The sequence below is a fragment of the Puma concolor genome, chromosome E1, assembly GCF_028749965.1.
Source record: "Puma concolor isolate L17-30 chromosome E1, mPumCon1.1.hap2, whole genome shotgun sequence".
Classification (NCBI taxonomy): domain Eukaryota; kingdom Metazoa; phylum Chordata; class Mammalia; order Carnivora; family Felidae; genus Puma; species Puma concolor.
In genome coordinates this window covers 29,318,876-29,334,571 of record NC_141680.1, presented here as the reverse complement: position 1 = coordinate 29,334,571, position 15,696 = coordinate 29,318,876, and the positions used below count along the sequence as shown (strand labels likewise).

The 15,696-nt window shown below is 38.6% G+C and overlaps 1 protein-coding gene and 2 pseudogenes across 4 annotated transcripts in view; 2 read left to right on the top strand and 1 right to left on the bottom strand.

The window, feature by feature from the left end:
* Positions 1–15,696, bottom strand: part of SKA2 (spindle and kinetochore associated complex subunit 2) — a 46,644-nt gene that overhangs the window by 5,746 nt on the left and 25,202 nt on the right. For 2 of the 4 annotated variants that reach the window (XM_086686835.1, XM_086686836.1), the window contains one exon: positions 902–1,078. The exons of 1 other annotated variant lie outside the window; for it this stretch is intronic. In XM_086686835.1, the coding sequence (XP_086542961.1) occupies positions 902–1,078 (177 nt within the window). Of the gene's footprint in view, positions 1–901; positions 1,079–15,696 lie in introns of those variants that run through there. One more of the 4 variants, XM_086686832.1, reaches the window with a different exon arrangement.
* LOC112852129 (ubiquitin-conjugating enzyme E2 C pseudogene) lies at positions 3,663–4,228 on the top strand (annotated as a pseudogene).
* On the top strand, positions 4,632–4,964 carry LOC112854768 (small ribosomal subunit protein eS27-like pseudogene; annotated as a pseudogene).

Here is a 15,696-nt window from a genome sequence, read left to right as displayed (position 1 = left end):
TATATAGATGTCTTTTGTCCATATAATTAAGTTTTACTCTATGATTCCAACTACATACAAACTATCTTTTCTTTTGAAAGCCCTCAACTTTGGGGACACCTGGGTTGATTTTGGCTCAGGTCATGATCTCATGGTCATGAGATTGAGACCCATGTCAGGATCCACACTGAGTATGGAGCCTGCTTGGGATTCTCACTCTCTCCCAATGCTCCTCCCCTGTGTTTGTGCGCACTCTCTCTCTCTCTCTTAAAAAAAAAAAGAAAGAAAGAAAGAAAGAAAGAAAGAAAGAAAGAAAGAAAGCCTTCAACTTTGCCTTAATAGTAAATGAAAATTCTACCAAATCCTTCAGTTGGCTATTTAAGATGATACTGCCTAGGTCAGCAGTTCATATTGGTTTTTTTTTTTTACTCCATTATATCTGAAGAGTTTTACATAATCAGTGATAAAGGTTCACAATTACAAGGATTTTTACAAGAAATCAGAGGGCAATGAGGGATGGAGAAAGAGAATGAAGGTCAGGATTCCCCAAGCCCACCAACCCAACTGTAGAAAAGGAGAACTAAAACAAGTCACTGGTATAGATATTTTCCAGATTTCTCAGTCTCACTAGTTCTAAAACGAACTACAAGCTGGTAGATTTAATAAGCATTAGAAATATTTCTCTTCTGCCATGGCTGTATAATCAAAGATAGCACACCTCTTTAGTAACCACGTCAAGTCCACATGCTTATTTTAAAACAAAAGGAGATAAGAACTATTATACTTCAGGAATCAGGAAAATCTCATTTCTATCAACAGTTCAAACTGAATGCTGAATCTCAAAATGAAAATGGGGGCTCATCTTGCAAAGAGACACTCAATTAAAACTCTACAAATCCAACTTGTCAATTGGAAGCATTACCTCCACATCTGTTTGCTTTTGTAGTTCTTGTATCATGGTCATCGTCTTATTGACAGTAGCACAAATGCGGTTCTTACTCTCTTTCTGTTCTATACCAATCAGTTTAAAGCGGGCATACAAAGTTTGATATCGAGACTTTATTGCTGACAATTCCTTTAAGAGTGTAACTGGATTTCTCTATATCAGGGAAAAAAATAATATATTAAATTGTGAAAAGGAAAAGTTAAGCTTCTTTTAAGAATTAGAGTATGTACAACACATTCTACCATCCATTTAATTGAACACTGTATTTAATTACACAACTGTGTAATAGAGGATGGGAGAAGAGGAATAAAGAAGCATAAGACCTAAATCCTATTCTCAAGTAATTTAAAGCTTAGGTCCATGTCCATCAACTGATGAATGGATAAAGAAATTGTGGTTTATATACACAATGGAATACTACGTGGCAATGAGAAAAAATGAAATATGGCCTTTTGTAGCAACGTTGATGGAACTGGAGAGTGTGATGCTAAGTGAAATAAGCCATACAGAGAAAGACAGATACCATATGGTTTCACTCTTATGTGGATCCTGAGAAACTTAACAGGAACCCATGGGGGAGGGGAAGGAAAAAAAAAAAAAAAAAAGAGGTTAGAGTGGGAGAGAGCCAAAGCATAAGAGACTGTTAAAAACTGAGAACAAACTGAGGGTTGATGGGGGGTGGGAGGGAGGAGAGGGTGGGTGATGGGTATTGAGGAGGGCACCTTTTGGGATGAGTACTGGGTGTTGTATGGAAACCAATTTGTCAATAAATTTCATATATATAAAAAAATAAAAATAAAAAATAAAATAAAGCTTAGGTCCAGAAATAACCCACAGATGCACACAAAATAGCAATATTAAAGTAAGCAAATAAGGTGACATTAGATAAATAACATTTAATACATACTTCACCATAATTAATTACATATTATTTTTAAAATACAATTCTAAATACTATTCAGAAGGTGACTAAAGGAACTATTTTGTTCTTAATGAGTAAGAAAATTTAAAACTACATATCATAAAATTCTTAAACATACTGTCATGAGGCTAAAGTATGTATAAGTACCAATTAATTGACTTTCCTATACAAATTCACACCAACTCAAGAGACTATAGGTTACGTTGGTTTTTCAAATTCATTTTAACGTTTATTTATGTTTGACAAACAGAGATAGAGTGCAAGCGGGGGAGGCGCAGAGAGAGAGGGAGACACAGAATCCAAAGCAGGCTCCAGGCTCTGAACTGTCAGTGCAGAGCCTGATGCGAGGCTCAAACCCATGAACCAGGAGATCATGACCTGAGCCGAAGATGGACACTTAACCGACTGAACTACCCAGGAGCCCGTTCAAATTCATTTTAAATGTTTCTTTATTTTGAGAGAGAGAGCACATGTGCAACTGAGCTGGGGAGGGGCAAAGAAGGAGGGTGGGTGAGAGAATCCCAAGCAGACCCCATGCCCAGCAAGGAGCCCAACAGGGGGGGCTCAATCCCACGACTGTGAGATCATGACCTAAGCCAAAATCAAGAGTCGGTTAGTCAAGATGCTTGAATGTGATATCCAGGCGCCCCTCAAATTCATTTCAGAATATAAACAGTATTCCATAAATGCATTTCAAAAGGGTCCTTTCTGACACTTGGTAATTCTTTTCATTCCCTGATGGCTCCTTAGCAAACCCTGCAATACTAACTATTCCAAACTTTCTCCACTCCCTCCAGTTAGCATCTACTCCTTCTTGGCACAAGACCTCACCAACTATTATACGAAGAAAATAGAAAATATCTAGTAGAAACACCAGCTTCCTGCCTTTTCATCTGAAAAGGAAAACATCAATGGGTATTCTCATCCCTACTCAGCCCCTAGCACTACCACTATTATTGTTGTTTCCTCCCCACATCCTCCACAGCCTTAAGTTTCCTATATTTCTATAACCTTTTCAATATCTCCCTTTGTACAGACTTCAAATATACATATAGAACTTCCCTATATTGGGGAGAAATGCCTGGGGGGGAAATTAACTCCTTCTCCTGACTCTGTTGTTGCTTTAAAACCAGTTTCATTCTTCTCATTCCATTCCCACCAACTGTCCAGGTCCTATAATAATAACATCCCATAGACGAACATCCTTTGCCAAATTTTTGCAAACAAGCAAAAGATAATCTTGTCCAATAGCATATAATTTGGATACCCTTTCTCATGTTTTCTTCTTGTTCCTATCTTCTTAAAATGAACTCTTGATTTCTATAAAACTATATATACTATCTTGGTTATCTTCCTACTCTTCAGATATCTCCTTCATGGACTTTATCTCCTGGCTGTGACAGAGACTCAGTTTATGGCCCTCTACTCCTTGTTTCCTTGGAGATTTTTCTCTAAGCTTTTGATGATATTAATAGTAAATAAAGATGATTCTCACAAGAAGGAAAAAGAAGAGAAACTCTAACTTAAAACTGTTAAAATAATCCTTCAGGTAGTGATCAAGACCTATAGAATGAGCAATGGAAGTAGGAAAGGGACAGGGGCGCCTGGCTGGCTCAGTTGGAGGAGCATGCGACTCTTGATCTCAGGGTTGTGAGTTTGAGCCTCATGTACAAATGACTAAAAAAATAAATAAATAAAAACTTAAAAAAAAAAAAAAGAACTAGGAAAGGGACAATAGAGAGATACCATGAAAGCCGTTACGAGGCAGGTGCAGTTGTGCTCTCTGAGTTTCTGTCTCTCTGTCTCGCCGTCCAGATGGCCTCCCAGAACTGCAACCCAGCCACTGCCAGCAAAGGAGCTGAGCCCAGCGGGGATGCCGCCCAGGGCCCCGTGGGCAAGAGGCTATAGCAGAAGCTAATGATCCTTATAATGTCTGGTGACAAAGGAATTTCTGCCTTCCCTGAATCAGACAACCTTTTCAAATGGGTGGGACCATCCATGAAGCAGCTGGCATAGTATATGAGGACCTGAGGTATAGGCTCTCCCTGGAGTTGCCCAGGGGCTACCCTTACAATATGCCTACAGTAAAGTTCCTCACGCCCTGCTACCACCCCAACGTGGACACCCAGGGTAACATCTGCCTGGACATCCTGAAAGATAAGTGGTCTGCACTGTATGACGTCAGGACCATCCTACTGTCCATCCAGAGCCTGCTAGAACCTAACATCAATAGCCCTTTGAACACACTTGCTGCTGAGCTCTAGAAAAACCCTATAGCATATAAGAAGTATCTGCAAGAAACCTATTCAAAGCAGGTCTCCAGCCAAGATCCCTGGCTGTCTACCCTCTTTCCTTGTGTTGTCTTTTTATTTTCTCCTTAGATCGTCTGTCCTTTCCTTCATTTCTGCCTAGAACTCTGTATCTTAAACTGTGGTGTTATTTTTGTTTTGTTTCTGTTTTTTAAATTAAGTCTCTGGTTGAGCCCTTGTGATGACTATATTAAGTAAATACATTGGGTTTTTAAAAACAAACAAAAAAAAGGAAACACTTAAGAGAACTTAGTGGTATGTTTGATAGGAGCAAAGAAATAATAGATGACACCAAATGTATAGTCTGGTATATAAAGGAATGTGTATATTATGATGCCTTTCCAGGTGTCTTCTCAGTATATACCCCAATGATATTGAGACCTGTCCTCATTGGCTAGAGATTTACTATACCCGTCCTTAGAAAAACAAAAAACATACAGAGAAACAGCTAGCTAAAAGCCTAAATTCCAATTTTATGGATATAAAACATCCAAGTTGCTACAAGATTACCATGGTTTGCAGCCATGCTTAGACAGTGGCTCTTTGGGTAGGCTGTTCAACAGTGTTGTGCCACCCAACAGAAGGAAAGGCCAGACTCACAGAAGGGTGTTCATTTAGAAGAAAGCAACACTAATAATCCACACAACATCTTGAATTTGTGTTATATTGCAGAAAGCCTTATCAATTCAGTAATTCCAGTTAATCTACCAAGATAATGTAATTATGTTTAATTTTGTAAGGTATATAGCAGTGATCTCCTATTTTGGTATCAGTTTTTCAATAAAGTTTTGATTATGGGCAAAAAAAGAAAGAAAGATCTGCAAAGAAAATGCTCAAAAGAAAACAAAATTATCTTTCTGAAACAAATATAGGTGAGGAACATGGTAACAGGAGTTTGTAGTTTACTATATCTTGATATTTAAGTGGATTCTATTGAAAAGTGTTGACTTTTATTTATGCACAATTACCGACAGACTCCAAATCACAGTAGACTAGAATAAGGATAATGCAGCTAAACAAAATAATATGTATGTATGTGGATATGAACACACACACACACACAATCATAGAGGTTGGTACATAGTAATGTTCAATGAATGTTTATTGCACTATCACCATGTAGAGATATTAGAAGTAAGTCTAACTGGTTACTTTCTTGTTCCTTGATATATATATATATATATATATATATATATATATATATATATATATAAATCATTTGAATTAATGTCAGTGAACTCAACAAACATTAAGATCATGGTTTTCTTCCCAAATATAACACAAATAAAGGGGGAGTTATTAGATAAATATTATGAGTATTTAAAGTTATAGTTGCTCAGGGCACCTAGCTGGCTCAGTTGGTAAAGCATTTGATTTTTGATCTCAGGGTTGTGAGTTTGAGCTCCGCGTTGTGTGTGGAGATTACTTAAAAATAAAATCTTTAAAATAAATAAACAAATGGGGCACCTAGGTGGCTCAGTCGGTTAGGCATCTGACTTCAGCTCATGTCATGATCTTGTGGTTTGTGAGTTCAAGCCCTGCATCAGGCTCTGTGCTGACAGTTCAGAGCCTGGAGCCTGCTTCAGATTCTGTGTCTCCCTCTCTCTCTGCCCCCTCCTGCTCATGTTCTGTCACTCTCTCTCTCAAAAAATAAATAAACATTAAAAAAAAATTTTAATGAAATAAAATAAGTAAATAAATAAAAAGTTATAGGACCTCAAAACATGACAGAGAATTACCATATGATCTAGCAATTCTACCTCTAGGTATATATAGAAAAGAAGTGAAAACAAGGACCCAGGGGCACCTGGGTGGTTCAGTCAGGTAAGCATCCAACTGTTGATTTCACTCAGGTCATGATCTCATGGTCGGGAGATGAAGCCCCATGTTGGGCTCCATGCCGGATGTGGAGTCTGCTAAAAAGTCTCTCTCTCCCTCTCCCTGCCCCTCTCCCTGTCCCTCCCTTGCTTGCACCTGTGCGTATGCTCTCTCTCTCAAAAACAAAAAAAGAAAACAAAGACCCAGAAAGATAAATAAATGTACATATGAGTATTATTCACAATACCCAAAAGATGGAAGCAACCTAAGTGTCCACTGACAGATAAATGGATTTTTTAAACATGGTATATACATACAATGGAATATTATTCAGCCTTAAAAAGGAGGGAAATCATGATATATGCTATACCATGGATGAACATCAAAGACATTACACTAAGTGAAATGACCCAGCTACAAATGGACAAAGTCAAGTTCATAAAGACAAAGAGTAGAATGGTGGTTGCCAGGGACTGAAGGGAGGGGGGTATGGAAGGTTATTGTTTAATGGGTGCAGAGTTTCAGTTTAAAAAGATGAAAAAGTTCTGGAGATGGGTAGTGATGATGGTTGCACAAAAATGTGAATATAATTAATACAATTGAAACTTGCACTCAAAAATGGTTAAAATGATAGATTTTAAGCTATACATATTTTACCACAATGGAGAAAAAAGAATGTAAAATGGTACAACGGCTTTGGAAAACAATTTGGCGGTTCCTGAAAATATTAAACGTAGAGTTACTATACGGCCATCAATTCCACTCTTAGGTATAAACCAAAGAGAAATAAAAGGAAATACCCACACAAAAACTTCTTGGGTTTTTTTTTTTTTTAAGATTTTTTTTGTTTTACATTTATTTATTTTTGAGAGACAGAGAGAGACAGAACGTGAATGGGGGAAGGGCAGAGAGAGGAGACACAGAATCTGAAGCAGGCTCCAGACTCTGAGCAAGCTGTCAGCACAGAACCCGACATGGGGCCCAAACCCATGTACCATGAGGTCATGACCTGAGCTGAAGTCAGACGGTCAACCGACTGAGCCATCCAGGCACCCCTTAAGATTTTATTTTTACTGGGTGCCTGGATGGCTCAGTCAGTTAAGCCTCCAACTCTTGATCTCAGCTCAGGGCTTAATCTCAGGGTAATGAGTTCAAACCTCATGTTGGGCTCCATGTTAGGCATGAAGCCTACTTAAAAAAATGTAATTCAAAATAAAGAAGTAATAAATGAATACAATAAAGTTGAAGGACCCAAAATCAATACAGAGAAATTGGCTGCATTTCTATACACTAATAATTAAGTAGCAGAAAGAGAAATTAAGAAAACAATTCCATTTTTATTTGCACCAAAAAGAGTAAAATACCTGGGAATAAACTTGACCAAAGAGGTGAAAGACTTATACTCTGAAAACTAAAAAACACTAATGAAAGAAATTGAAGACAACACGAAAAGAAATGTTGATGGTCCATGCTTATGAATTGGAAGAATGAATATTGTTAAAATGTCCATACTACCCAAAGCAATCTATAGATTCAATGCAATCCCTATGAAAATACCAATAGCGTTTTCACTGAACTAAAACAAGTAATCCTAAAATTTTTATGGAACCGCAAAGATCCCAAATAGCCAAAGTAATCTTGAGAAAGAAAAAAGCTGAAGGTATCACAACCCCAGATCTCAAGATATACTACAAAGCTGTAGTAAAACAGTACAGTACTGGCACAAAAATAGATACATAGATAAAAGGAATAAAACAGCCCAGAAATAAATCCACACTTATATGCTCAATTAATCTATAATAAATAAAGGAGGCAAGAATACACAATGGGGAAAAAACAGTCTCTTCAATAAATGATGCTGGGGAAACTGGACAGCTACATGCAAAAGAATGAAACTGGACTACTTTTCTTACACCACAGACAAAAATAAACTCAAAATGGATTTGGGACCTAAATGTGAGCCCTGACACCATAAAACCCCTATAAAAAAACCTAGGCAGTAATTTCTTTGACATTGGCTATAGAAATATTTTTCTAGATATGTTTCCTCAGACAAGAGAAATAAAAGCAAAAATAAAATATTAAGACTACATTATGGGGTGCCTGGGTGGCTCAATCAGTTAAGCATCTGACATCAGCTCAGGTCATGGTCTCACAGTTTGTGGGATCAACCCCTGCATCAGTTGCTGCACTGACAACTCAGGGCCTGGAGCCTGCTTCAGATTCTATGTCTCCCTCTCTCTCTGCTGCTCCCCCACTCATGTTCTGGCTCTGTCTCTCAAAAGTAATAAAACACTTTTAAAAATTAAAAACAAAAAAACTATACCAAATTGCACAGCAAAGGAAACTGCCAACAAAACAAAAAAGCAACCTACTCAATGGGAGAAGATATTTGCAAATCATATATCAAATAATGGATTAATATCCAAAATATTAAAAGAACTCCCACAACTCAATACCAAAAAACCCCACAGAAAATCAGATTAAAAAATGGGCAAAGAAGACTAGGGATAAAGATGGCGGCACAGGAGGGTGCTGGGCTCACCTCATCCTGCTGATCACTTAGATCCACCCACACCTGCCTAAATAATCCAGAAAACCTCCAGAAGACTAGCAGAACGGACTCTCCAAAGCCAAGCACAGACAAAAGGCCCACACAAGAGGGTAGGAAGGGAGGAGAGATGGTGCATGCTACATGGACTGGCGGGAGGGAGCCAGGGCAGCAGAAGGGCAGCCCACCCGGCAAGGCAGAGCCCCTGAAGTCTGGCTTGCAAAAGCAGAGCGGCCGGATACCGTGAGTTCTGACAGCCAGCGTAACTTAACATCTGGAATGTTAAAAGTCAACAGCTCTGCTCGGAGAGCGGGAAGGCGAGGACACCAGGAGGGAGAATTGTTGAACCCCGGAAGACAGAGCTCAGCTCAGCGGGGAACAAAGGCACTGGCCAGCACCATCTCCCTCTCCCATCCCTCAGTCGTAATCCCAAAGGGAACCAGTTCCCATCACCGATCTTGCTTGCACCGCGCAAGCACCCAATGCTGTGCTTTTGTGGATACATCCCTCTGATGGGTTTTCCTCCCTCCCGGAGCTGCAGAGCCCCTCCCGCAGGGACCACTGACAGCAAAGCTAGCTAAGCCTGCCCCTCCCGCCCCTGTGCACCTTGTGGATCCACCCCAGCTAATATGCCAGATCCCATTAAAGCAGCACCACAAGCCTGGCAGTGTGCAAGTAGCCTGGACGGGGGCCACACCACTCCATAGTGAGTCCTGCCACTGGGAGAGGGGAATATAAGGTACACACCAGTCTGACTGTGGCCCCAGTGGTGGGCTGGGGACAGACATCAGGTCTGACTGCAGCCCCGCCCACCAACACAAGTTACTCCAAACAGCACAGGGGAAGTGCGCTGCAGATCTGCGCCACCCCAGGGAATACCCAAAATGATGAAATGGAAGAACTCTCCTCAAAAGAAACTCCAGGAAGTAGCAATAGCTAATGAATTGATCAAAAACGATTTAAGCAATACAACGGAACAAGAATTTAGAATAATAGTCATAAAATTAATCGCTGGGCTTGAAAAAAGCATAGAGGACAGCAGAGAATCTATTGCTACATAGATCACACCTAATTAATAGTCATGAGGAGCTAAAAAATGGTATAAATGAGATGCAAAATAAAATGGAGGCGACCACAGCTCGGATTGAAGAGGCAGAGGAGAGAATAGGTGAATTAGAAGATAAAATTATGGAAAAAGAGGAAGCTGAGAAAAAGAGAGATAAAAAATCCAGGAGTATGAGGGGAGAATTAGAGAACTAAGTGATGCAATCAAACAGAATAATATCCATATAATAGGAATTCCAGAAGAGGAAGAGAGACAGAAAGGGACTGAAGGTGTACTTGAACAAAGCAGTTGAGAACTTCCCTGATCTGGGGAAGGAAAAAGGCATTGAAATCCAAGAGGCACACAGAACTCCCTTCAGACGTCAACTTGTATCGATCTTCTGCATGACATTATCAGAGTGAAACTGGCAAAATACAAGGATAAAGAGAAAATTCTGAAAGCAGCGAGGGATAAACACGCTCTAACATATAAAGGGAGACCCATAAGACTAGTGGCAGACCTATCTACTGAAACTTGGCAGGCCAGAAACAACTGGCAGGAAATCTTCAATGTGATGAACAGAAAAAATACGCAGCCGAGAATCCTTTATCCAGCAAGTCTGTCATTCAGAATAGAAGAGATAAAGGTCTTCCCAAACAAACAAAAACTGAAGGAATTCATCACCACTAAATCAGCCCTACAAGAGATCCTAAGGGGGATTCTGTGAGTGAAATGTTGCAAGGACCACAAAGTACCAGAGACATCACTACAAGCATGAAACCTACAGACATCACAATGACTCTAAACCGATATCTTTCTATAATAACACTGAACGTAAATGGACCAAATGCACCAACCAAAAGACATAGGGTATCAGAATGGATGAAAAAACAAGACCCATCTATTTGCTGTCTACAAGAGACTCATTTTAGACCTCAGGACACCTTCAGATTGAAAGTGAGGGGATGGAGAACTATCTATCATGCTACTGGAAGTCAAAAGAAAGCTGGAGTAGCCATACTTATATCACACAAACTAGACTTTAAATTTAAGGCTGTAACAAGAGATGAAGAAGGGCATTAAATAATAATTACAGGGTCTATCCATCACGAAGAGCTAACAATTATAAATGTCTATGCGCCAAATACCGGAGCCCCCAAATATATAAAACAATCACAAACATAAGCAACTTTATTGATAAGAATGTGGTAATTGCAGGGGACTTTAATACTCCACTTACAACAATAGATAGATCATCTAGACACAGGATCAATAAAGAAGCAAGGGCCCTGAATGATACATTGAATCAGATGGACTTGACAGATATTTAGAACTCTGAATCCCAAAGCAACAGAATATACTTTCTTCTCAAGTGCACATGGAACATTCTCCAAGATAGATCACATACTGTGCCACAAAACAGCCCTTCATAAGTATAAAAGAATTGAGATCATACCATGCACACTTTCAGACCACAATGCTGTGAAACTTGAAATCAACTACAGGAAAAAGTCTGGAAAACCTCCAAAAGCATGGAGGTTAAAGAACACCCTACTAAAGAATGAATGGGTCAACCAGGCAATTAGAGAAGAAATTTAAAAATATATGGAAACAAACAAAGATGAAAATACAACAATCCAAACGCTTTGGGATGCAGCGAAGGCAGTCCTGAGAGGAAAATAAATACATTGCAATCCAGGCCTATCTCAAGAAACAAGAAAAATACCAAATACAAAATCTAACAGCACACCTAAACGAAATAGAAGCAGAACAGTAAAGACACCCCAAACCCAGCAGAAGAAGAGAAATAATAAAGATCAGAGCAGAAATAAACAATACAGAATCAAAAAAACTGTAGAGCAGATCAATGAAACCAAGAGTTGGTTTTCTGAAAAAATAAACAAAATTGATAAACCTCTAGCCAGGCTTCTCAAAAAGAAAAGGGAGATGACCCAAATAGATAAAATCATGAATGAAAATGGAATTATTACAACCAATCCCTCAGAAATACAAGCAATTATCAGGGAATACTATAAAAAATTATATGCCAACAAACTGGACAACCTGGAAGAAATGGACAAATTCCTAAGCACCCACACACTTCTAAAACTCAAACAGGAAGAAATAGAAAACTTGAACAGACCCATAACCAGCAAAGAAATTGAATCAGTTAACAAAAATCTCCCAACAAATAAGAGTCCAGGACCAGATGCCTTCCCTGGGGAATTCTACCAGACATTTAAAGCAGAGATAATACCTATCCTTCTCAAGCTGTTCCAAAAAATAGAAAGGGAAGGAAAACTTCCACTCATTCTATGAAGCTAGCATTGCTTTGACTCCCAAACCAGACAGAGACCCAGCAAAAAAAGAGAACTACAGGCCAACATCCCTGATGAATATGGATGCAAAAATTCTCAACAAGATACCAGCAAATCGAATTCAACACCATGTAAAAAGAATTATTCACCAATCAAGTGGGATTCATTCCTGGAATGCAGGGCTGGTTCAACATGTGCAAATCAATCAATGTGATACATCACATTAATAAAAGAAAAGATAAGAAACATATGATCCTGTCAATCGATGCAGAAAAAGCATTTGACAAAATTCAGCATCCTTTCTTAATAAAAACCCTCGAGAAAGTCGGGATAGAAGGAACAGACTTAAACGTCATAAAAGCCATTTATGAAAAGCCCACAGCTAATATCATCCTCAATGGGGAAAAACTGAGAGCTTTCCCCCTGAGATCAGGAGCAAGACAGGGATGTCCACTCTCACCGCTGTTGTTTAACATAGTGTTGGAAGTGCTAGCATCAGCAAGCAGACAACAAAAGGAAATCAAAGGCATCAAAATTGGTAAAGATGAAGTCAAGCTTTCACTGTTTTGCAGATGACATGGTATTATACATGGAAAACCCTATAGACTCCACCAAAAGTCTGCTAGAACTGATACAAGAATTCAGCAAAGTCACAGGATACAAAATCAATGTACAGAAATCAGTTACATTCTTATACACTAATAATGAAGCAACAGATAGACAAATAAAGAAACTGATCCCATTCACAATTGCACCAAGAATCATAAAATACCTAGGAATAAACCTAACCAAAGATGTAAAAGAACTGTATGCTGAAAACTATAGAAAGCTTATGAAGGAAAGATATAAAGAAATGGAAAAACATTCCATGCTTGTGAATTGGAAGAATAAATATTGTTAAAATGTTAATACTACCTAGCTATTTACACATTCAATGTAGTCCCAATCAAAATTGCACCAGCATTCTTCTCAAAGCTAGAACAAGCAATTCTAAAATTCGTATGGAACCACAAAAGACCCCAAATAGCCAAAGTAATTTTGAAGAAGAAGACCAAAGCGGGAGGCATCACAATCCCAGACTTTAGCCTCTGCTACAAAGCTGTAATCATCAAGACAGCATGGTATTGGCACAAAAACAGACACATAGACCAATGGAATAGAATAGAAACCCCAGAATTAGACCCACAAAAGTATGGCCAACTAATCTTTGACAAAGCAGGAAAGAATATCTAATGGAAAAAAGACAGTCTCTTTAACAAATGGTGCTGGGAGAGCTGGACAACACTCAAAATGGATAAAGGACCTGAATGTGAGACAGGAAACCATCAAAACCCTAGAGGAGAAAGCAGAAAAAAAACCTCTCTGACCTCAGCCGCAGCAATTTCTTACTTGACACATCCCCAAAGGCAAGAGAATTGAAAGAAAAATGAACTATTAGGACCTCATGAAGATAAAAAGCTCCTGCAATGCAAAGGAAACAATCAACAAAACTAAAAGGCAACCAACGGAATGGGAAAAGATATTTGCAAATGACATATCGGACAAAGGGCTAGTATCCAAAATCAAAAAGAACTCACCAAACTCCACACCCGAAAAACAAATAATCCAGTGAAGAAATAGGCAGAAAACATGAATAGACACTTCTCTCAAGAAGATATCCAGATGGCCAACAGGCACATGAAGAGATGCTCAACATCGCTCCTCATCAGGGAAATACAAATCAATACCACACTCAGATACCACTCCATGCCAGTCAGAGTGGCTAAAATGAACAAATCAGGAGACTATAGATGCTGGCGAGGATGTGGAGAAACGGGAACCCTCTTGCACTGTTGGTGGGAATGCAAACTGGTGCAGCCGCTCTGGAAAACAGTGTGGAGGTTCCTCAGAAAATTAAAAATAGATCTACCCTATGACCCAGCAATAGCACTGCTAGGAATTTACCCAAGGGATACAGGAGTGCTGATGCATAGGGGCACTTGTACCCCAATGTTTATAGCAGCACTTTCAACAATAGCCAAATTATGGAAAGAGCCTAAATGTCCATCAATTCATGAATGGATAAAGAAATTGTGGTTTATATACACAATGGAATACTAGTTGGCAATGAGAAAGAATGAAATATGGCCTTTTGTAGCAACGTGGACAGAACTGGAGAGTGTGATGCTAAGTGAAATAAGCCATACAGAGAAAGACAGATACCATATGTTTTCACTCTTATGTGGATCCTGAGAAACTTAACTGAACACCATGGTGGAGGGGAAGGAAAAAAAAAAAAAAAGGTTAGAGAGGGAGGGAGCCAAAACATAAGAGACTCTTAAAAACTGTGAACAAACCGAAGGTTGATGGGGGATGGGAGGGAGGGGAGGGTGGGTGAGGGGTACTGAGGAGGGCACCTTGTTGGGATGAGCACTGGGTGTTGTATGGAAACCAATTTGACAATAAATTTCATATTAAAAAAAAATAATAATAATAAAAAGAAAGACTGAGAAATGGAGTGAGGGTAGCCACAGGGAAAGCTGGTAATGCCTATGTTGGGGCCTCTTCTTTGCTACAGAAGAGCAAGGAAAAGTTAGAGGTGTCATCTTTATTTTGTCTGATATAGACTCTTAATCCAGACAAACAGGCTGCTAAACAAAGTTGGAAGAACAGAGATCAATAAATAGATGAAGACTTATTAGCTACATGCTTTCTCTTTGAGCCATGTCCATCTGTTGCCTGAAGCATCTTCTTCCTCTGAAGAGGAAACAACAGAAGTTGCAAGAAGATAACCCACTGGCACAGGAACACAGCAGGCTTCAAAAATTCTCAAAGTGATTGCTGGAATTAAAGCTATAATTTACTAGCACCAGTGCCTCCTGCACAATATTCTTGAGCAAATTGCATAACCAAATATAACAGCCTCATTAAAAAACATGATATTCAAAAAGGCCTAACACATGACCTTTCTTTAGATACTACAAAACAGCAGAAAAGAAGTGCGGGAAGTAAATGACAAATGAAAAATTCACATAAGTAAAATGATTTTTCCAATATGCAAGAGAATTGGACAATTCTTGCTTTCTAAACATCATTTCCCTGTAAAAGGAACTAATTTCTTTGAAGGAAGTATTGGTAATGGTTTGGATAGAAGGTACAATGTGACTTAATGCACCAGAAAGCAAAAAAGTGCACAAAGACTGATTGAGGAGGCACTGAGGGGTCCTCCCCACTGGACAACTTTGAGGAGATGAAGTATTAAAAGCAATGGTGTTTACAATAGTTATTGATATATTGAACAAAAACAAGTTTCCAAGTCCATAGGAAAGGAAAGAAAGGAGGGGACAGTGAAAATTTATTTTCACAGAAGAATACTGGGTAAAAAATACACAATTAGTGAGAGAATTACAAAATCATTTTTTTGCAATCACTGATATAATTTATTCAGGCAGATATCATCACTGGGTTCTATAGCCAATGGATGAACAGGATATCAACAAACTCTCAAAGTATTTTTAATAATGTATGAACATGACAGGAGACATCTTAATCAAATTATCAAACTTAACATCTCTCTGGATATGATACAATGTGATGTTAACAACATTACCTATTGTATTCTGATGAAAATATCCAAACGGAAGCTATTCACAAATAAATAATCAGAAAAATCAAAATTACAGACTAATTTATAAGACAACAGGCCTAGATTCTTTAATTAAAAAGTCAATGTCATTAATGATAAAAACGGGTAAGACAGGGGACAGGTATAAATAAAAAGGCAATAAAGAAACTTGATAACAAAAACAAAAACAAAAACAAAAAAATG